Source organism: Callorhinus ursinus, unplaced genomic scaffold, assembly GCF_003265705.2.
Source record: "Callorhinus ursinus isolate GAN/ISIS: 27379988/994484 unplaced genomic scaffold, GSC_fseal_2.0 scaffold6, whole genome shotgun sequence".
NCBI classification, from domain to species: domain Eukaryota; kingdom Metazoa; phylum Chordata; class Mammalia; order Carnivora; family Otariidae; genus Callorhinus; species Callorhinus ursinus.
The window spans coordinates 27,011,532-27,034,389 of NW_027397068.1; the positions used below are offsets into that span (position 1 = coordinate 27,011,532).

The 22,858-nt window shown below is 48.1% G+C and overlaps 1 protein-coding gene across 1 annotated transcript in view; it reads right to left on the reverse strand.

Moving 5' to 3' along the window:
* Window positions 1-579: 579 nt before the first annotated feature.
* Window positions 580-22,858, reverse strand: part of BEND3 (BEN domain containing 3) — a 35,780-nt gene continuing 13,501 nt past the window's right edge. The window contains exons 2-4 of the mRNA XM_025860501.2: window positions 19,658-19,705; window positions 18,953-19,155; window positions 580-6,443 (exon numbers count right to left, since the gene is read on the reverse strand). Of these exons, the coding sequence (XP_025716286.1) occupies window positions 4,197-6,443; window positions 18,953-19,155; window positions 19,658-19,694 (2,487 nt within the window). The 5' untranslated portion in view covers window positions 19,695-19,705 and the 3' untranslated portion in view covers window positions 580-4,196. The remainder of the gene's footprint in view (window positions 6,444-18,952; window positions 19,156-19,657; window positions 19,706-22,858) is intronic.

Consider the following 22,858-nt stretch of genomic DNA (forward strand, 5'->3'; position numbering starts at 1 on the left):
AAGCAAAGGGTCACTGGGGAAAGTGTTCCAATCCCAAGCCACAAGTTTTTATCTTTGTGACCCTTGGCCAAAAACAATGTTCCTCCGACAGCTTGAGATAATATTTTTACTATGAATATGAAAGAATTTATGCTTAGCCAAAGAGGTAAGAAAAAACACGTATCCTTTTATCATCACTTAATAATATGTTAGCTTGGAGGAACTTGGAGGAACATTTGATCCAAAGTGAGGGGAAAAAAAAAAAAAGAGTGAAATGAGGCTCTGTTGGCTTGGTAGCAGGGCCGGGCTGGCGCCTGACCAGGAAAGGTATGAAAAGGCAAATGCACCTCCCGCCATGTGGCCAGGAAGTGGTTTGTGTGGAAGAGGGCTAGGGTTTATTTGGTGACTTCTCGGTCATTCAGCTGTAGCCAAGTGAAATCCTGTGAGCTGTGCCCTGGACACCCCGGGCGTGGAAGCCTGAGAGGCTGAGACAGGAGACACCTTCACACACACCCCCGCCCCGTTCCTGTCTACCGTGGGAGGGGCTGAGGAGGCCACATGGAGACAAGTAGACCAACACAGGTTCTGAGAGACCTGGGCCCTAAGAAAACAAGAGGTTACAAAGACATTTTTTTTCTATTTTTATAACATTTTATATAACTCATAAAACAGTGCTTGTATAAAAATTCACACAAAGTTTGCTAGAGAGCATACAATTTCCAAAAATGTCCTGGGTTTTTGTTACATTCAGTTTTCTAAGAATGCACTCAAATCAATGGTAAAATGCAGACATTATGCAATATTTCATTATCTTTGGTAAAACTATTCTCATTATTTTGTCTCCTCACAGTATTAACTCTGATATCCACTTTGTGCAGGGTCTGCTTTCACTAGGATGTCAGAAAAACATTAAGGCTGGATCTACACGAGGCAAGTATTTCCAAATGGCATTAACAGCCCGTTGGCCCCCACCTCTACTTCATACTCCTATCCACACAGCCAGGCAGGGTGAGAGATCTCAATGACCTCCAATTAGGGGTCTTAAGACCCCACTGCAATCGGACAAGAAGCAAACATTTGGGGGGGAAGGTAGAAACCGAGGCCATCTCTGTAGGAACCCAAGTGGCCATGCTGCGGTGTGGTCAGGCCAGTGACTCTTACCATTTAAACAGCGAATCCTTTCACCACTAAGTAGATCCCATTGGTTGGTTGATGATTGCTGCTGATGTGGTAACCCCTCCACCCAAACTTAAAAAGAAAGGAAGATTTGGGGCCAACACCGAAGGGGGAGGGGCACACTATCGCCCATGACACTAGACACAACTTTATTCCCTGTCAAACATTTGTTGTCATGTAGACACAGCCAAAGTGAACTGAAGCAGGTTTAGAACACTTAGTACATTCATGACTACCTTCATACATTCTTTTAAAACTTACTAACAAGAGAAAACGAGGGGCACTACCACCTATTGTGACTTGCTATTTTCCTTAACATCAGAATGTGTCTGTGCTAATTCTTTAGTCCTCCAGATACAAGGGAAAAAAAAGAACCCAAAACCAAACAAGTAAAAACCAAAGAATCTGGATGGGGAGGGGGAAGGGGTTTACCAACACATTTGATGGAAAATACTAAGTTTTGAAAAAAGTATTTTGTACTTCTATTGCTTCATGTAAAAAACTGCCCTGGAGCCCACCTGTATGGCTGGAGAGCTGAGGACGCCATACAGACAGACGCAGGACCTGCAGGGTTTTCCTGATGAGACGGTCCGGAGGGACAGTCACCAACTCCCAGAGCGTGTCCACCTCTCGTCACTAAAAGGGACTCTAAGATTTGGGGCCAGGCGGGGGGCGGGGGGCGAGGCCCTACACAGGAAAGGTATTAAGAAAACCACCAAAATGCAGTTTCCAAGAACTGAACATGCTCTAGGTCGTGAAGAAACATTTCATCCCTAGAACTTGTTGATTTCTCTAACGTGGGGGAGACAGGACTTATTAATAAATGATTGTGCTTCTGAAGTTGTAGGGTCGTAGTCCACCCTCTAGAAAGCAGGGCAACTTTCACATGGCTTGGAATCCTCTTGGACACATGCTAGAGCCCAGAACAAATTCCATGGCGCTCTCCAACCCACAGGGCTGGCGGGCGATAGTGCCGCTGCCATCTTTGGGTAGGGCGTGCGCATGCGCATGTGTGCTGGAGAGACTAAGGCGTAGAGAAAGGCCCACGTGAGGGGGAGAAAGTGAGTTTCCTGGCTGCTCTAGTCCCTTCTTTCCTAGGCACAAAGAGGTTGAGCTCATTATTCATGTAGGTCCCCTTCATCCCACTGAAGTTTTTCAGTAAGAAATGTGTGTGCACACGTGGGTGGCTGTGGGTGTATGTGAGAGAGTCATTAAGTCCCTGTGCAATTCTAAATTTCAGTAATTTAGGTCTGCAGCTTCAACAGAAATAATCTGTAAATGACATGTAAAAGCAAATTTACTAAAGTTAGATTGGCAACTTTACATTGCTCAAAATCCTGTCATTAAAAAGAAATAAAAAGCCCTCTGGGGTGCAGGCAAAATTATGTCATATAGCCACCGGAACTGCAGTCTTTTTATCAGTTGTATAAAGAAAATTCACAGATTGTTTCTATTATTTCTGCATTTTAAGGTAGCAAACATTAAGCCACCAGGTTATTAACTCTGCAACATTCCACAAGGGTTTTAGGACCACCCTGTGTGATACAGTTCATTTTCCAAGTTTCTGGTATGATATACTCCGTTTGGGTTATACCATTTCCTTTCCCTCTTAGGGCTTTCGACCCCAAAGTCAGGTAGGTAAAAGTATTGTTTTTCAGGACTTTACCTGCTGGGGAATTTCCTGACTGGATGTCCTGGAGAGTATGCCACTGGCCTGGAGCAGTCTGACCTTCCCAACCAGTGAGGGAAGAAGAGATGTCTTACTCCGAGGCCAAGGACTGGCCAGATGTAGGGCAGCAAAGCTTCAAGGGGGTCTGAGGGGACAGCTGAGTGGAATCTGGGAAGGGACGGGGGAGCCGCAATGAATGACCTGTGACCTTCCAATGCCAGGTATCCCCAAGAGGGCCCGAGGCCTGGGCTTGCCCTGAGGAACAAGGATGTGCTACTGACGGGAGGGGCTCACACTGAGGTGTGGTGAAAGCCATCAGACAGCTCCCAGAACTGGGGTTTTTGCACAAATACACACATGGAAAGTAAACAGCTTTGGTGAGCTCAGAGGGGCCCATCCTTAAATCAAACAAGAAGCCAAATATTCACACACACTATTTTCCAAGGAAATGTGTCTGCCCCTCCAAACAGCATCCTTGTGTAGAGAGGGACGGGGGCAGTGGAAGGACACAGCTCAAAATGACATTGTATACGTGTTTCCACGTCTATCTACATTCATATCATCATCATCATCATCATCATCCAGTGTTCTCGTCTACAGAGAGTGAGCACAGCATTCTACTGACATGGCAACTACGAATAGGCCAGGTCGTGGGTAGGCCCCTTCCTCAGCACCACAGCGGAAGGGAGGATGCAACCATGTGGGAAAGGAGGTCCCGCTACTCCATCCCCTCTGCTGCCATCCAAGGGGCATCTTGACTCTTCCAAAGTCAGATGTAAAAGACAAGGTAAGTAAAACTGGTCTCTATGTCACCTGAAGCTATTATTAGCCATCATGCAAGAACATGGCATTTCTAAAAATTTCATAAATCTGAAACCATCTTAAAAAAGAAAAAAATCCCAGCAACTGAAGTCATCTTACAGTACTTCATCTCAAATATTTAAAAGATAGTTTTTCTAAGTAAAATGGCCCCCAAAGAGCCCAATGATTTTCTTTTAAAAAAAAGGGTTTCTTTTTAATTAAAAACAAATGGATAAAAATGGAAGATGCAAAATGTGGGAAGAGGAACAAGAGAGCTGCTGAATATGCATCTGAAATTGCGGGGGGGGGGGGAGAGGACACAGCTAAGGACAGAATGCCCTACTCCTGAGGCCTCTCTGCTCTCACGGCTGCGCTCTCCCGGACTCTGGCTGCACCCCTTGGACACGGGACTGAAAGTCGTGAGTGGGAGAGACCAAACGCAAGGCTTCTCTCCTGTGGCTGGGTGGTGTCGACGTGTGCAAATGCAGTGAGCCACTCCCCACCGACATAAGGTGCGTGTCTGTGGATCCCGCTGGCGCGCTCCACCAGAACGCTGTCCCCGGCGCGCCCATCACTTCTCCACCTTCTTGGCTTTCTTCAGGATGTCGCATTTTTTCCTGTTGGGGCGGCGGCACCGCTCGTCGATGCTCGGGATACACTCGTAGTGCCACACCTCCTCCATCTTCTCCACCGGGTACACGGCCTCCACGTAATGCCGGATGAGCCTCAGCCGCGTGGGGTCCAGCTGCTTCTTGTTGCAGGCGCCCGAGTGGTTGTACTGCAGCCGGAGGTTCTCGGCGGTGAAGAGTTCTGGGAAGAGCCTGACCAGGAGCCGGGCAGCGAAGTTGCCCACCGAGAGGCTCTGCTGCACTATCTCGCGCACCTCCTTGTCCGACAGCAGGTACGGCGAAGGCACCGGGAAGTCGGGCGAGGGAACCACCAGCTCGTCCAGGGGGATCTTGCAGAAGTCCTTGCTGCTTCTTTCGGGGGGCAGCGGGGGCCCCTCGAATTCCTCTCGGAACCTCTCGGGGTTGACTGCATAGCTCGTCAGGTCCCGGCACTCGGGGCCCGGCACGTGGACCTTGCGCTGCTGCTGGTAGGAGCGCCGCTGCTCCGTGTCCCGGCGCCGGCAGCGCTCGTCCAGCTTGCCCACAAACTCCAGCGTCCAGACGCGGTCGTTCTTGGCGCGCGGGTAGAGCAGCTGCACGTAGTGGCGGATGAGCCTGATGCGGGACGGGTCCAGCTGCTTCTTGCCCAGGGAGCCGCTGCAGTTGTACTGCTTGCGCAGGTTCTCGGGCGTGAAGAGCTCGGGGAAGAGGTGCACCAGCAGGCGCGAGGCGAAGTTGCCGATGGACAGGCTGCTCTCATAGATGCTGCGCAGCTGCTCCTTGCTCAGCAGGCAGTCGGCGCCGGGCACCTCGAAGTCAGGCTGCGGGATCTCCAGCTTGTCGAAGTCGATGGGCACCAGCCAGATCTTCTTGGAGCGCCGGCCCGGCCGCTCGCCCTCGAAGCTGTCTTCCACCTTGACCACGGAGACGTCGTCCGGCAGGCTGGAGGAGTCGTAGCAGTCGTCGCGCGCGGCCTCGCCCTCGCTGCCGCCGTCCAGCGCCAGGCCCTCGAGCTCGTCGTTGAGGCGCTGGGCGCACTGCTGCAGCCAGGCCTCCTCCTCCTGCATGTCGGGGAAGTAGATCTCTGTGTAGTTGCGGATGATCTGCAGCCGCTGCGGGTCCAGCCCCTGCTTCCCGCCATCCCCGTAGCAGCTGTACTGCTCGCCCAGCTTCCGGTGGTCGAAGAGCTCGGGGAAGAGCCGGTGCAGGAGGAAGACGGCGAACTCGCCGGGGGACGACGCTTCGTCCAGGAACTCAGTGAGGTCCTGCGTGTCCACCACGTGGTCTGAGGCGATGGTGCTGCTCCGGTCCAGGGACAGGGCCTCCTCCTGGTCCTTGCTGTCCAGGAAGTGACTGGCGTCTACCTGCTCGGCCTCGAAGAAGCCGGCCACCTGGCCGCCGGGCTGGCTGTCCTCCATCTCCCGCTGGGCCCAGAAGCGGCTGAAGAAGTCATTCAGCTGGGGCAGACACTCGGCCTGCCACACGGCCGTGTCCTTCACTGAGGGGTAGTAGACCTCCACGTAGTTGCGGATGAGCTGCAGGTGCAGCGACTCCAGCTTCCGCTTGGCCGCGAAGCCGCACGCACTGCAGCCGCGCGAGAAGTCCACGTCGCTGAAGAGCTCGGGGAAGAGCTGCACCAGCAGGCGGCAGGCCAGGTCGCCGCCCGACAGGCTCTGGTCCACGATCTGCTTGAGCTCTGCCGCCGTGAGCTGGTACTCGGGGGGTGGCTGGAACTTGGCCACCATCTCGGTGGGGCTCACCTGCTTCTTGATGCGGCTCACCTCCAGGGAGAGCAGGTCCACCTTGCTGTGCAGCTGCGACATGTTGGAAGAGAGCGTGTTGAGCATGTAGAACATCTTCTGGATCAGAAAGTAGATGTTGGGGTCAGTGTCGGTGGCCGCTGCGGCACTGCCGCAGTCCCGCTTCTGTGGCTCGTTCAGGAGCCGAAGCGGCGATGGGCTGTTGCTGGAGTTGGCCTTGTCGAAGAGCTCGAACGTGCTGAGCACGTCGCCGGCGGGAGGGTTCTTCTTCTCCATGATCTTGTGCGAGATGCCATACAGAGGCTTCTTGTAGGACGGCGTGCTCACGTCGTTGCAGGGCTCCTCCTCGCCGGGCCACGCCGAGCCCAGGCTCTTGCCCCTGCTGGCCTGCTCCCCATTGCCCTGGCAGGGCGAGCTGTTCTCCCGGTTCCGCATGCCTGCTAGGAGGGCCTGGAAAATAAACAGTGTGTTAGGCTCCTCGGATTCACTACACTACACATGGGCCTGAATCACACGGTGGTGCCACGGTCCACCTCGGAGGTGTGTGAGGAGCCGCTTCCCTCTCCCCGGAGTCACTCTGCCCCACCATGAACGGACAGCTGACCCAAACCTACATGCCGGCGCCACAACAGCTCCCTCTTCCTCCTCCCCGAGCGAGGCTCGGCCCGACCTTCGAGATGGCTCCCCCTTCCTGCAGGACAACCACCCGGCTGGGGACGCGAGAGAGACCACACAGCGGGAGAAGCCCCTGCAGTGGCCCTGCCCCGGGCACGGCACCTCACTGACCTGGGCCTCCAGCTGATCTCAGACAGGGATCGAGAGTCCTGCCCACAGCAGCTCCGGAAGACAGCAGTGTGTCTGCCAGTCTGTAGCCTCGAGGAGACCAGGCAGCTCCTGAGGCGCACAGTGGTGAGCACAGAAGAACAGGGGTCTGCTGCACCCCTACCACTGCCCGGAGTGACTTCTTATCTCAGACTGGAAAAGGGCTGGCCCAGAACATCCCAGAGCCCATGCAACTGTAGACTGCATGAGGTATGGGGGGCCCCAGGTTTCTCAAAGAGCTGCAGGAGACAATTACGCCCCAGTGTCTGAAGGCAGCCACTGGATGTAATGTTATTCATGCCTCTCCTTTGCATCTACAAGGGTACTTGCATGCACTCTCAGCCTTGCCCAACAAAGGAGAGGGAGGGAATTGAACTCTACCAAACTCATTTCAGGGACTATCTCCTCAGCTCACCCAAGGATGGCACACACACTCTGCAAGTCCGCTCTGCTGGACTCCCATGGCAAGCTCAAGATCCCCTTTAAAGACCCCGAAGCTTGAGTCCCAGCTCCACCATCAGATAGCAATCAACCTTGGCCATCTGAGAACCCAGAGTTCTCGTTGCTTTCACCAGTGGTTTCCCCTGTTGCCAGGCCCTGAGCATTTCAAGAGGCTTATTTATGTACATATGGACAAGTGATTTTCAACACAGCCTCAAAGGCAATTCAATGGAGAAAAGATCATCTTTTCCACAAATGATGCTGGAAAAACTGGATATACATGTGCAAAACCAAACAACAAAAATTTCCATCCTATGTGTACCATATAAAGAAATTAACTCAATGGATTGTGCACATAAATATAAAACCTAACTTAAAATTCTAACACTTCTAGAAGAAAACATAAGAGAAATCCCTTATGACCTTGGTTTAGGCAAATATTTCTTAGATATGACACCACAAGCATAATCCATGAGAAAAAAATAAGATAGGGGCACCGGGGTGGCTTAGTCGGTTAAGCGTCCGCCTTCAGCTCAGGTCATGATCCCAGGATCCTGGGATCGAGTCCCACATCGGGCTCCCTGCTCAGCGGGAAGTCTGCTTCTCCTCCCTCTGCCAGCTGCTCCCCCTGCTTGTGCTCGCTCGCTCGCTCTCTCTCTCTCTCCCTCTCTGTCAAAATAAATAAATTATATATATATAAGATGCTTATTAGTAACCTGCAAATTAAAGCCCACTGAGAGATACCTCATCATCCCTACCAGAATGGGTACAAACAAAAAGACAATACCCAGTGTTGGAGATGTGAAGGCCATCGACACTCTCACACACTGCTGGTGGGGATATAAAATGGTGTAACTACTTTGGAAAACAGCTGCTAGTTTCTTTTTTTTTTTTTTAAGATTTTATTTATTTATTTGACATAGTGAGAGAGAGCACAAGCAGGAAGAGCAGCGAAGGGAGAAGCAGGCCCCCTGCTGAGCAAGGAGCCCGATGCAGGACTCGATCCCAGGACCCTGGGATCATGACCTGAGCCGAAGGCAGATGCTTAACCCGACTGAGCCACCCAGGCATCCCACAGCTGGTAGTTTCTTAAAAAGCCAAGTATACACAGACCATATAATCCTGGTATTCCATTCCTAGATATTTACTTACCAAGCAAATTGAAAGAACATGATCATACAAAGACTTATACACAAATGCTCATGGTAGCCCCAACTTTAGCCAAAGGTGGAAACAACCCAAAATGTTATCAGCAAGTATACAAACTGTCTTATATGCATATAATGGAATACTACTCAGCAATAGAACTGATACACACAGTACTCATGAGGAGTCTAAAAATAATTATGCTAAAAGAAGCCAGACAAACAAAAAAGAGGCCATACTGTAGGATTCCATTCATATAAAATTCTAGAAAATACAAACTTATCAATAGTGGGGTTACCTGGTGGTGGAGGAAGGACACAAAGGGGCACATGGAAACTTTATGGTACTTGGTGACTCATGTTTATTATCTTTTTTTTTTTAAGATTTTATTTATTTATTTATTTGACAGAGAGACAGCGAGAGAGGGAACACAAGCAGGGGTTGTAGGAAAAGGAGAAGCAGGCTTCAGGCCAAGCAGAGAGCCTGATGTGGGGCTCGATCCCAGGACACTGGGATCATGACCTGAGCCAAAGGCAGGCGCTTATCGACTGAGCCACTCAGGCGCCCCATGTTTATTATCTTGATCGTGGTGATGGCCTCACTGATATACACAGATGTCAGAATTTATGAAATGGTACACTTTAAATACTGTGCCATTCATTGTATTTCAGTCCCAACTTCATAAAGCTGGTTTTGACAAATGTTAAACTTGACCCAAGAACTTATTGGAATATATTTTTGAGGGTTTAATTAAGCAGAAGAGCTAACTGGTGAGCACTGGTGGGTGTCAGGGGAATGAACACACAGGGCTGAAGCACAAAGTCTTTGCTTTTACTGACAGGTGTGTGCCCTGGGCAACTGCAGAATTGGTAAGAACAAAGTGCATCCTTTGGATGCTTCCACACCTGGGGAAAATATGGTTGGTGTAAGGTGGCCAAGGACAGTACTTCTGAAACTCTAATATACATATGAATCACCTGGGATCTTGTTAGAATGCAGATTCTGGTCCCTGCACCTGCATTTCTTTTCTTTCTTTTTTTAAGTTTTTTTTTTTTTTTAGTAATCTCAACAACCAATGTGGGGTTCAAACTCATGACCCTGAGATCAAGAGTTGCAGGGTCTTCTGACTGAGCCAGCCTGGTGCCCCTGGGCCTGCCTTTCTAACAAGCTCCCAGGTGCTATGGGTCCTCTCTCAGTGGCCAATGCCTGGAAGACTGTGTCTGCTCTCAGTTCAATGTCTGAAGGCAGGTTCAATGTCACTTGTAAGTCTTCAGATAACTAATGCCAGCACAAAACAGTACGACGTGTTTTCTCTTGTAGCCTAAAAAGGGTAGGGAGAAAAGACAAGCTCAAGAAGCTAGATTTTTAATGGCAGGTGAGTAATATGTACGTCTAGGTGAAAACAGAGCATGAGGCCACATAAACATATAAGACTTTGACCTTTCTCAACCACCCACATGTTATACTTCATTTCATATTTTAAATTAATGAATTACTTCCTGGACCCTCTCTTTTAGATAATGGAATAATCTGACTCACATAGAGAGAGGTTAATTTTTCTCCTGCCTCCCTGTTGATAACCACGCTAAAGAAAAGCTACTTTATTCTGTAAGAACCTGAAGATAGAGGAATTCTTAGAAGTGTTTTAATGATCCCATGGAGCTGGCCAATACTTTCTTCAGGGTTTGTTTGTATAAGCTGATGACGATTCAGAGGCACCTGGCCCTCCTCCTACGCACCCCATGCTTCTCAAGGACAGAGGACCAGGGCCCCGCTGGCGTGGGAGAAGCCTACCACGAATGGCCTGCCACCTGACCCTCTCTCTCCTGGGGTCTCCTCACCCAGCTGCCTGCAGCCTCGTCACATCCTCATCACACTGTATGACTGTTCCCATGATGGGAGCAGGTCATTCCTGAGTCTACCCCCACCCAGTACCTTGCACAGTGCCTGGGACACAGAATTGCTCAGTGAATGTGTGTCAGCCAGACACATGGATGGTTAAAGCAGGGCAAGGTGTTCTGCCATTCTCAAATCTATGCTTCAGAAAAAGGAGCCGTTCGGAAAGGCCACTAGCTTTATGAATAACATGTCTGTAGAGAGGTATAAAAGCGTGGATAAGATCTCAGCTCAGGGCGCCTGGGTGGCTCAGATGGTTAAGCATCTGCCTTCGGCTCAGGTCATGATCCCAGGGTCCTGGGATCGAGTCCCACATCGGGCTCCCTGCTCCTTGGGAGCCTGCTTCTCCCTCTGCTTCTCTCTCTCTCTCTCTCTCTCCTCCTCTGTCTCTCATGAATAAATAAATAAATAATAAAAAAATCTTAAAAAAAAAAAAAATCTCAGCTCAGTCTGGTCTTCTGTGACCTTGGCCAAAATCAAATGATTTTTCATGCCTCGGCTTCTAGAAACTCACGGATAAATAATGGTAGGTCTCACAGGGTAGTTATGAAGACCTAATGAGATAATGTGCAGAAAGCACTGAGCCCTGTCTGAATCATAGTAAGTGCTTAATAAATATTCACTGTTAGAATATAATTATTAAGCAATGCTATTTCCAAGCCAGAGCAGAGGTAATACAAGGGGGCCTTTTATTAAACTAGTTGTAAAGATTACTCTCAGCCAGTAAACAAGAGGAGGACTTCCCTGCAATGCATCAGGGTAAGTCACTCATAGAAGGCACTTCTTAGAGGTCTGTTTGCCCTGAAGGCTGGGGGCAGGGGAGGAGTACTGGACAACTGAGCCGAAGGTGGGGTTTTAAGATCTTTACAGTTCTTTTGTTCTGCTATCTGGCAGAAAGCAGAGGATTATGAAGGGAGGGAGGCAGAGAGGACAACACACACACACACATCAGAAACTTAGAGAAAGGAAGGGATGGAGATGAAAATCTTTACCCCAACATGGTATGTTTGGAGCTATGGATTGTGACCCATTAGTAAATGAAGTTGATTTGGTGGGTCATAAGCAGCATAAGAAAGAAAGAAGGAAAGGCAGAAGAAGGAAAAAAGGCAGGGAGGAGGGAAAATGAGAGAATATAAAATATCAGGGTGCACTGCATGTGGTAAGTAAATTTGGGAAAGTTTTGTTTTGTTTCTCTTTGTCTGCATGCAAATCCATATATGTGAGCTGTAGTTCACCATCAGGTGGATTTATAACTGTGGGTCACTGCTGAAAAGCACTGCCCTAGGGGCGCCTGGGTGGTTCAGTCGGTTAAGCTTCTGCTTTTGGCTCTGGTCATGATCCCAGTATCCTGGGATCGAGCCCCATATCGGGCTCCCTGCTCAGCGGGTAGTCTGCTTCTCCCTCTCCCTCTGCCCTCCCCCAACTCATGCTTGCTCTCTCTCACTCTGTCAAATAAATAAATAAAATCTTTTTAAAAAGAAAAAAAGAAAAGCACTGCCCTAATATATTCAAAGTGCCTTATTTGCTAATTCCTGTAGGCTGTAAATTAAATTTTAGCAACTCATTCACCATTAAGTTCAATTACACCAAAATAATTTTGCAAGTCCTGTGGATCATGAGATTACCATGAGGTTTTACCAATATAGAGGAATTTGAGTTTCTAATGGCAATCATTAAAAAAAAGATCATAAATACATTAGGAGTCTTTTTAGAACAAGGGTCTTTGCTTTACAAGTGATTCCACATCATAAAATAAGATTCTGTGCAGAGGTAACCAGAAACTCACATGCAATGCAGCAAAAAGTACTGCGTTCTAGAGAGAGGTCTGCCCTAATTAATACCCAGTATAGAGAATAAGTCCAGGAAACATGTTCTGGGTGAATTGTCTGAATACCAGTAACAAAGAGAAGTCATTGCACTCCCCCACGTTCCTACAGCAGGCAGAAGGCCAAGGTATATGAGAATTGGAAATCCCCTCTCTAACTCTCACTGTTCAGGATCATTAATAAAAATATTTCAATTTCTACTAAGCATGTTAGAAACACTGCCACCAAATAGAAACATTTTTGGCTAACTTGCTGGAATAAAAAATTAAGTTAGCGTCCCAGTAGAGGGCAACATTCCTCACTCCCAGAGGTCTTAGATACACAATTCAACAAACAACACAACACGTGCACCAAAGAGCAGGTTCTTAGATAGCCCCACACTGGTGTCCTGTCAACTTGGCGCCCCAATTAACTGCACCAACTCTGGCAAGGTGACAACCGGCTGGTTGCATTTGCTGCTGCTGATAAAATCTCTGCTCAGCTGTCTAGGAGTATCATGAAATCTTTAAATCTGTGCTCCTTGGCACTGGGTGTCTGGCTGACACTACTGCCAGTTCTCCGAGGCTCATCTTCCAGCCACATGGGAACGCTGCCGCAGAGCTCAGGCCAGCGCTGCCAGCCTCCTTCCTGGGTTCGGCCAGGCATTCCCTTCTCCAGCTAGCATCCTCAGACTCAAGAGGGAATGCCCACCTCTCTCGCTGGGGAAGGAGGTTGTGTTGAGACACAAAGAGGTTGCTGTGGGGCTACCAGTCAGGGTAAGGAGACCACTTAGGGGAGATTCCACAGGTCCGTGCCCACCTATATCCCACGGACTGGGTCACCATGGGGAATGCTTCAAGCATTAAACATCTTCCTCGCGACTCCCAAATCCCAGCAGTCACTGAATGCAGTTCGACAAATGATGAGTGGCTAAATGGTGCCCAGAGAGGCAGCAAACTGGAACACCAAGAAAGCAGCACGCCTTCCAGAGAGTAGACGGTGGAGAATTAATGTGGCATCAAGGGCAGACCCTGTGAGTCGGCTCCGGGGGGGCTGGCATGCCTCTGCCTCCTGCTCCCTCATCAGTAATCAAGGCAGACACAGTGCTTACCTTCTTCATTCTCAACAGAATGTTTCTCTCCATCATCACCATCATCAAATGACCAGATAACCGTTAGCAATAAGGTCTGGAAGGGCTCTCTACCAGAGCCCATGAACAAACCGTACGGAATGCCTCACATCTGGCAGGCTCTGTGCAAGGCTCTGGGGACCCAGGGAAGGAGCTAGACAGTCTCTGACCTCATGGCTTTCACCCTTTGGGTCATCCTTACACTGCTAATGGATGAAGAAATTGTGGTGATGCCTGAAGAAGTAAGAATCTGGGTGATAAAGCCATTACAGTGGAGAAGAGAGAAGCCAGAAGAGATGGAGAACTGTCAGGGCAGAACAGCTTCGAAGACTTCTCTCCACCTCTTACAAATGCCCCCTGCAGCCCTCAGGACCACCAGCACGGTGTTTAACTGCACAGTCTCAAATTCAGCAGGCTCGGGAGCACTAACTTCTCTGAGCCTCGTTAAAATGGGAATGGCACAGGACCTATTGTGCTATGGTTGTCACGGAAATTATTGTGACTCTCCAGCTGGTACCAGAGCCACTGACACCGAGGAGGTATTCACCATGTTTGCACTGAGTGAGATGACATTTCCATTCTCCAATTGGAAAAACAAAACACGGTGACACTTTAGAATTAAAAACAAACAAAGACACGAAAAACCCCAGGAGAACAAAGCTAACTCCTGCCTGGCATACAGCTCTTGAATATTGCCCCCACTTCCGTGAACAAAAAGATGATTACCAATAAAAATGTTGGCTACTCACCTCCCACATCTGCTGTATTTGGCTATGAAGCCTTTTCCAGTGGAGGTGCCAAATAAGTCTTTATACAGCCTTTTGTTAGGCTTTTTGAGGGAGGTTTTATGTGTCTTCTAAATATTGTACTAAACGTCACTATGAACAAGTCGTCAGCACTGAGAAGAGTTGGAATATGACGTACCTTTGACATCAGGGCTACCGCTCGAATCCTACCCCCCAACCCTTCAACCTCCTCCCCATTCCTTGGGCTTGGGGGAGAAGATGCAAGGTGGTCTATGTTCTGACTTAGATGGTGTTCAGAATCAAGGGCACTCAGCCTGGGGTATCCTAAAGGGTGCCAGATGGTCTCCCTTGGCAATTCCAGGCCATTTTCGTTGTGATGAATGTGGAGGGAGGCACATGAATGCCGACCACAAGAGGTGGGAACTGGAGATGGGGTTGCAAGGCAGTTCTAAGGGCTGACCCAGGGCAGGCCCTGTGCTGGGCTCCCTCACACACAAGAAACCAATGAGATGAGCAGAATTCTCATCACCACGGGGGATCTTGAGAGTCTGGGAGGTCAGATAATTGGCCAAAGGCCCCAGGGTGAACTCTCCCCATCTGACTCCCAGGTTAACTATTTACTATTCCTCTGGGCTGAATCAGAGAAGATGGGGCTCGCCTCCCCAGATGCAGGGAGTGAGTGATCCCAGTCCACTCCTGATACTTTGCACCAGGAACAAGGCTGCCCACTGGCATCCTGGTGCTCCAACTCCATGCCGGAATTGACTCATCTGTCTGGTAGAGCTATTAATTCTCTCATCACTGGTTTGTCATTTGGATTATATAAGGAATGGTGTCAAGTAGGCACTCAGTCACTGCTCATGAACTTCCTTTCCACTTTTTTGGATGATCACTTGTTTCGGCCTCCTGGATCCTCTTGTCTCACTCTAGCAAAAAAGCTGCATATGCCCCCCCGCCCAACCCCCACCACTGCCGCCTTATCTGTAAGAAGGATCAGAGAAAATTCAGGGGGAGAAGGATAAAGGACTATTCACTGTGAATTAGGACTAGTGCCATTTTGAAAAATCAACATATACTGTAATTTCATAAAACTGATGGATTGTTCTAAAATCCCAAGGGTACTGAGGCTATTGATTTACTGACACATCAACTTAACAGATACTTTTAAAAGGAAATACTGCCTTGAATTCACATGATACCTTTCTATAAGGAGCAAGAATTTCAAAAGGTTCATACTTCCATATATTCTTTTTACAGAACAGGAAGGGGTGCATGGATATCAACCTCATTTTATATACAGTAAGGAGAATAAACAAAACTAGTAAAACACCCAAAACAAAATCCAGGACTTAACCTGTCTTTTCCAGTCTAAAATCTAACAGGTTAGAACTGCCTGCTGTCTCCACTCTACTGAAAAGTAAACATACCTGCCCAGTTAGAATATATAAGTTGGACAAGTGATATTAGAAATATTCAAATAGGGGCGCCTGGGTGGCTTAGTCGTTAAGCATCTGCCTTCGGCTCAGGTCATAATCCTGGGGTCAAGCCCCGCATGGGGCTCCCTGCTCGGCAGGAAGCCTGCTTCTCCCTCTCCCACTCCCCCTGCTTGTGTTCCCACTCTCGCTGTGTCTCTCTCTGTCAAATAAATAAATAAAATCTTAAAAAAAAAATATTCAAATACATTTTGGTGTCAGAATTCTCCAAATGTGTCAGAATTCCAGGATAATGCCTGAGGTCCCAGGTGAAGCTTGCTGCCTCACCAAACTGGGAGGCAACCAAAATCTTCACACATGGTTCATGGGATGCTCAGGGAAATCCCTCTACCGCGAACCTCAGCGGAGTTCCAGCCCAAGGCCAGGTTTTTTTCTGACTTGCTTCATATACCGAAGGATTCAACAAAAACACAAATCATAAGAACCTTCTCCTTCCCTCTCTGCCCCAAAGAATGCGAAGACACTCCCTTCTCTGGGATGCCATTCCAACAAAATTGTATGGAATGAAAGGATAAAGTGACTCCATTTGCATAAGGAGACAATGGGACCACCTCAGACTGTCCACAAAGGCCACAACCCAGGCAGACGTGGTCAGAGTTCCTTCCTGATGGGCTTGTTGTTCCTTACTGTGGTGAACTCTTTATAAAAAACCGCCACAAGAGCTGCCCCATCCTTGTGTGAAAACCTCTCTGCAATGTGAGTTTGTTGCTCCTACCATCAGGGGTGAGCCTGTTCTTACAGCCAGCCCACGGGCAGGCTGGCCCGTGTCACCTGCTTTGACCAGAGGGACGCCAGCTAACAAGGTGATGCAAGCAGAGGTGTGAAAAGCGTCTGTGCCCCAGAGCTTGGCCTCTCTTGCTCTTAGAATGCTTCCGTGTTACGTGAATAGACCTGGACTAGCCTCCCGGGGGTGAGAACCCGCAGAACGGGAAGCTGCACCTGAGCCCCCAGAAACAGGAGGGAGGCCATTCCAGACCACCCAGCCACATCAGGAACTACTAGCTGACCCACAGAATGGCAAACAAATATAATGGTGGCCATTTTAAGCTGCTAAGATCCGGGACGGTTTGTCCCACAGCAAAAGTGAACCAATACACTGGACTTTGTGTCCCATTTCTGGAACTCTGGCTTTACTTGCACGCTTGAAAGAGTCTACAGAATGGATCCAAGGTAGAAATGTAATGTGACACACAGAAGAAAACGTTTTCAGGAGTTCTGTTAGGAACTTAACAGTGCTTCTCAAGCTTCTCAACGCTTGTAGGGTGACCTTTAGGTATCTAACCCACAGGAACACTCACAGAGGGCACTAGGTTTACGTACATGGATGGTCCCTGCAGCACTAAACATGTTACTGGAAAACATCTATCTAGCAATCATTAGGGGAAAGGATAATAAAATTATGGTGTAAAATAAAACATAAGAAAAAAATGGTTACATGATTTTCAAACAAGCTCTTCGACTAACCACCTTGAGAGCTTTTATTTGCCCAGCATGGATCTCACTCAGCAGTGAGGAAGGCTGAGATTTCGTCTGCCATCATTTCTCACTGCACTGGAGCCTGCTAGCCACACATGAAGCTCTCCCCAGGATCACAAGGCATGCAGCAAGTGGCCAGGGTGGGCAGCCAGAGCACCCAGAGCCAGGGGCGGGATATCTGTAATTAACCCTTTATTTAAAATGCTCATATAGGGCGCCTGGGTGGCTCAGTCGTTAAGCGTCTGCCTTCAGCTCAGGTCATGATCTCAGGGTCCTGGGATTGGGCCCCACATCGGGCTCCCTGCTCAGCGGGAAGCCTGCTGCTCCCTCTCCCACTCCCCCTGCTTGTGTTCCCTCTCTCACTGTCTCTGTCAGATAAATAAATAAAATCTTTAAAAAAAATGCTCACATAGTTATAAAAAATTTCAACTTTTTTCCTAGGTGGGCATTATCAATTTTTTAAAATGTATTGTTGGAATATTACTCATGATGGTCAACAAGTGGAAACAACCCAAATGTCTATCAACTGATGAATGGATAAACAAAATGTGGTATGTTTACAATGGAATATTATTTGGCCATAAAAAAGGAATGTGAAGACCTCATCCATGCTATAGCATGGATGAACCTTGAAAACATTATGCTAAGTGAAAGAAGCCAGATATAAAAGGCCACACAGGGCGCCTGGGTGGCTCAGTCATTAAGCGGCTGCCTTCGGCTCAGGTCATGGTCCCAGGGTCCTGGGATCGAGCCCCGCATCAGGCTCCCTGCTCGGCGGGAAGCCTGCTTCTCCCTCTGCCACTCCCCCTGCTCGTGTTCCCTCTCTCACTGTGTCTCTCTCTGTCAAATAAATAAATAAAATCTTAAAAACAAAAAACAAAAAAAAACAGTAACAACCCAAAGAGTCCCAGGCTGATGCTCCATGGTGTTCTGGCTAATGATAATGAGCTCTGAAAATGTGGGCCCTTTTGGACAGACATGCAGAAGTTGAATTCCTATCTGGCTCCCCCAAAGAGCTTGTGTGTGTGTCTGTCTATGTTGGAGAGCTTGGGAAAATAACCTTCTAACAATTTAAGGTGTAGTCTGCTGGCCCATGGGAAGGTTTGGAGGTTAAGCATCCCAGGCTAGACCCAATGTCCTAAAGCTGCCGCTCTCTCCTTGGTCTTAACCATTCTGTGTACATGTTTTGTCTCCCACCTGGACTGCAGGCTGCTAGAGAGGGCCACCATGTCCAGTTCTGTTGTCTCTCTCTCTTAAGAGTTTAGCCAAGTTCAGGGGCGCCTGGGTGGTACAGTCAGTTAAGCATCCAACTCCTGGTTTCAGCTCAGGTTGTGATCTCAGGGTCATGAAATCGGGCCCTCCGTCAGGCTCCGTGCTCAGCGTGGAGTCCGCTTGGGATTCTTTCTCTCTCTCCCTCTCCCTCTGCCCCTCCGCTCATGCTCTCTCTCTCAAATAAATAAATAAATCTTAAAAAAAAAAAAAGAATTTAGTCAAGTTCAATCTAACCAGCAGGTGACGAAAAAAATAAAGCAAATTCATAAAATTTCTAGGTTGGGGGGGGGGAAACAGGTATGTTACAAAAGAATTCTCTTTACAGAAAGATTCACTGAGCAAGTTCTCCTAATATAAAAGATGGGCTTGATTTAGGAAAAGACCTCCCAACCCTCAACTTTTCCAGCAATCTGTGTACAGCGTGTACTACATAAAACGCGGTAGGCTTTTCTTAACAGCCCTTGCTCTCGAGTGGAGCAAAGCAAAACAAAGAACTCAAAAGTGGTTGCATTGTGAAGACTCCCCTAGCCCCGTAATGAATCCAGACATATATAAGAATTCTAGTCAGAGAGGACACCTTCTAGAAATTTAAGCCAGAGATGGGAGAGCTACAATGAAAGCCTTCTCATGCCCAAGGGCCCAGCAGTTGCCTGGATGCCCACAAGTAGAGAGACAGAGGATCTAATCAGAGGGTCAGAGCCCAAGCAAACAGCGGAAGGGGCTGGGCCCTCACCTCGGGAATCAGCCGCCGCCTCTTCACGCTGGGGACAGAGTCAGGCTGGCCATCGCCGCCCGGCTGCTTTCGCTTGCTGGAATCCTGGAGGGCAGTGAAGACGCTGTCCAGAGGGTGCTTCTCGGAAGACCTGGAGCTCACCGAGCAGTCCAGGGCAGCATCTTCGGCCTCTGTCTCCACTTTCACAGTGTTATTTTTTAGAACTGTGGCAGAGAAGAAACAGGGCTCAGCGGGAAAGACCACTGGGCCACGTGGAGGTTAGCAGGGTTCCCTGAGCAACGGGGTGTGTGCGGGCTGCCCTCTGACACTATCACTCTGATAACATAAAGTCTAGTCACAATAAAACCGCACTTGCCAAACCTAGCGATTTTTATCTTACCACGTTAATGCTATACAATAAAACCATGTTCCAAGAACTTTTTGCTCAAAACTGGTTTTAAATTCCTTCTTGGGGGGAAAGACAGGAAACAGAGAGAAAGAAACAAATACTATCTTTGAAATGATACTTTTAAAAAAGTAACTCTGGGAAGATACATAAGACACCTCTGGCAGGTGTGTGGGCAGAGGGGGCTGGGAACCAGGGGTGGGAGGGGACTTTGCATTCATTTTTCATTATGTTAACTTTTTATTTTTGAACCATGTAGTGTATGACCTAATAAAAAATACTAAATTAAAAATATTTTTTAAAAAGCTTTTTTTTTTTACCTTCTTCTACATCTTCACTGAATTCAGTTGAGTTCATCTTCTATTCCACTAAATGAAAAGACAAAGACAAAGTCTTGATTTATTGCTTGATTTATTTCTTAATTTTCCATACCCATGAGAAATTCCCTTACCCTCCCAACCCTGGCTCTGGGTAATGGAAGGTTAAGCTGATACTGTTCCCTAACATCATGGAAAACTGCATCCTCTCTGTCTGCAGTTGCTAGAAGCAGCCAGGCCTTCTGCATACCCTCTGGGAGCACTTCTCCAAAACTCCACGTGGGCAGGCGTCTTAAAGCATCAACTGAGTCACTTTCAGACCGAGGGGGGAATGTTATTTGAGAAAAATCAAGGCTTACGAAAGCCCCAAGTTCAGATGATCTCCTGTTAGTCCCTGCTTTCTAAATTCCAGCCACAGAGTGAAAAGGCTGACTGAGGATGTAGGCCGTGGCTCCTCTGGACACGAACGGGTCATAGGACTGACTCCAGGTGCTCCAGAAAGCCCCACACTGCCCCTGATGGCAGCCATTAGTCCCATGGCTACCGAGGACTGGAAATGTGGCTAGTCCAAATGAAGATGTGCTGTAAGTGTAAGGACACACTGGATTTCAAAGATGTAGCAGAACAAAAAAAAAAGTAAAATATCTAATCATTTTTATGTTGATTACATGTTGACATGATAATGTCAGATTCATTGGGCTAAATAAAACTTTATTAAAATTAATTTCACCTTTTCTTTTAATGTAGCTACTAGAAAATTTAAAATTACATTAAGTGGCTTACATTCTATTTTTATTGGATGGTGCTGGTCTAGCCCTTCCTTCCAAGGCAACAAGAAGAGACAATGTGGGTTTTTAAAGTTCTCGAGCTCCAGAGAATCTGGTCCAAACCCTTCTTTTTACTGATGAGGGAATGAGGTGGGGACCACAAGAGAGTAAGGGGCACTATTTGGGCTTCAGGGTCTGGTGAGGAGCTAGCCCCTGACTCCCACTGCCCCAACCAGAATGGAACAGACACCATGATTAAAAGTAGCATTAAGGGGCTTCTGGGTGGCTCAGTCGTTAAGTGTCTGCCTTCGGCTCAGGTCACGATTCCAGGATCCTGGGATCGAGCCCTGCATTGGGCTCCATGCTCGGCGGGAAGGCTGCTTCTCCCTCTCCTCCTCCCCCCGCTTGTGTTCCCTCTCTCGCTGTGTCTCTCTCTGTCAAATAAATAAACAAAATCTTTAAAAAAAATAAAAATAAAAAATAAAAGTAGCATTAAATCTTTGAGATTCCCCAAATTACATAACAGCATTCATAAATAGCATAAGGTGTAAAAGAGGTAGTAACACTGGAAAAGAAGACACTGACAGCATGTACTGTTGATATTGAGTTGTGGTTCCCACAACTGATTAGGCTGCCTACAAATACTGAGTTCCCATTCTGGTTAAGCATCTGAGGAGAGCAAGACCAAGAAGTATCTTTTAAGAAATTTCTAGGAGGAAGAGCGATGCTATCTACAAAGTCCAATAAACTATTCACCAAATAGCTACAGAACGGTGTGTGGTTCTCTGTCTTAGATGGATGAATTTCGGGGGAGAGGGGGTGCAAGAAAGAGGGAGTAAGTCTAGGTAATCTATGCACACAATAACAACTTCAAAATTCACTAATAATAGCAACACATATATAGTGCTTATGATGTGATGTGCTATCCTCAGAATGCCACAGTAACTTTATGACAGGCACAGTTCTTTCTATCTCTGTATTACTAATTTTCAGAGAAAATTTAAGATTTATTTGAAATTGCAATTACATTGAAAACAATTCCTACTTACCAAACTATCTGCTACCTGAAAAACATAACACACAAGATGGTACTGAGGGAAGATAATAAGTCAAATTCAAGGGCCCAAGAGCTATTTTACCAACAGTGATTTTTTAGAAAATACAATTTCCATTGTTTTCCAAAGAAACAACCCCACTTTTGACATCATCCCCCGAGGGGCTGAGGGTAGCGATGGGGGAGCTCGGGCAGGTAGGCGAACAGTAGTATGCAGACAGCAGGGTGGCCACTGCCAGGGAGAAGTTCAAGCCCAGGCAGGGGGCTTCATGAGGAAATGCACCACAGGCCTCGCCTGCCTGCCAAGGCCCTGGGAAACCTGCCCCACGGCCACAGACACCACTCCCTGAAATCAAGAGCAGAGGTGAGAAGCAGCAAACAGGCGGGCAGGACGGACTGAGGCTCATCAGAGAGGGTTCAGCGTACAAAACGATTGACTCTGGGGAGAAGTGGTGGAGAGGAAGGAGAAGGTGGATGGCTTATTCGGGGAAAGAAAGGGTCAAGGTGAAAGAAAAACCACAAAGGCGTGGCTAAGAAGAGAGCATTACAAAGACAAGGGCGCCTGGGTGGCTGGGTGGCTCAGATGGTTGAGCATCTGCCTTCAGCTCAGGTCATGATCCCAGGGTCCTGGGATTGAGTCCCACATCGGGCTCCCTGCTCCTTCGGCGCCTGCTTCTCCCTCTGCCTCTCTCTCTCTCTCTGTCTGTCTCTCATGAATAAATAAAATCTTTAAAAAATAAAAAAAATTAAAAAAAAAAAAAAAAGACAGGGGCGCCTGGGTGGCTCAGTCGGTTAAGCGGCTGCCTTCGGCTCAGGTCATGTTCCCAGGGTCCTGGGATCGAGCCCCGCATCGGGGTCCCTGCTCTGCAGGAGCCTGCTTCTCCCCCTCCCACACCTCCTGCTTGTGTTCCCTCTCTCGCTGTGTCTCTCTCTGTCAAATAAATAAATAAAATCTTTAAAAAAAAAAAAAAAACCTAAAAAAAAAAAAACAAGCAAATCCTGGAAGAAAACAGGTGTGGGTGAAAAAACACAGCAGACAGAACCACAGTGCTGAGCAAGGCCAGCACGGTTATCTAATATTTCATCTGCCCAACTGTATTTTCCCAGCGAGCAGCATGGAGCTGAGGAGGCGGCACTCAGACGGGCTGGGACTGGGGCTGACTGGTGGGGCCCATGGCCCAGTGCTGGGCGTATGCTTGCCGGGACCGGGGCTTGAGAGGCAGGAAGGGTATTTTCCAATCCACACCATGTTGATGCTAGAGCAGGCAACGCAAGCGCCTGGATTCTGATCATCCTGTGTCAGAAAATGGTGTAGGAAGAGCACACACCTGAGCCTCCTGTGGGTGGGCAGAAAGCCAGAAGGGGAGCTGGGAAGGCTCCCAG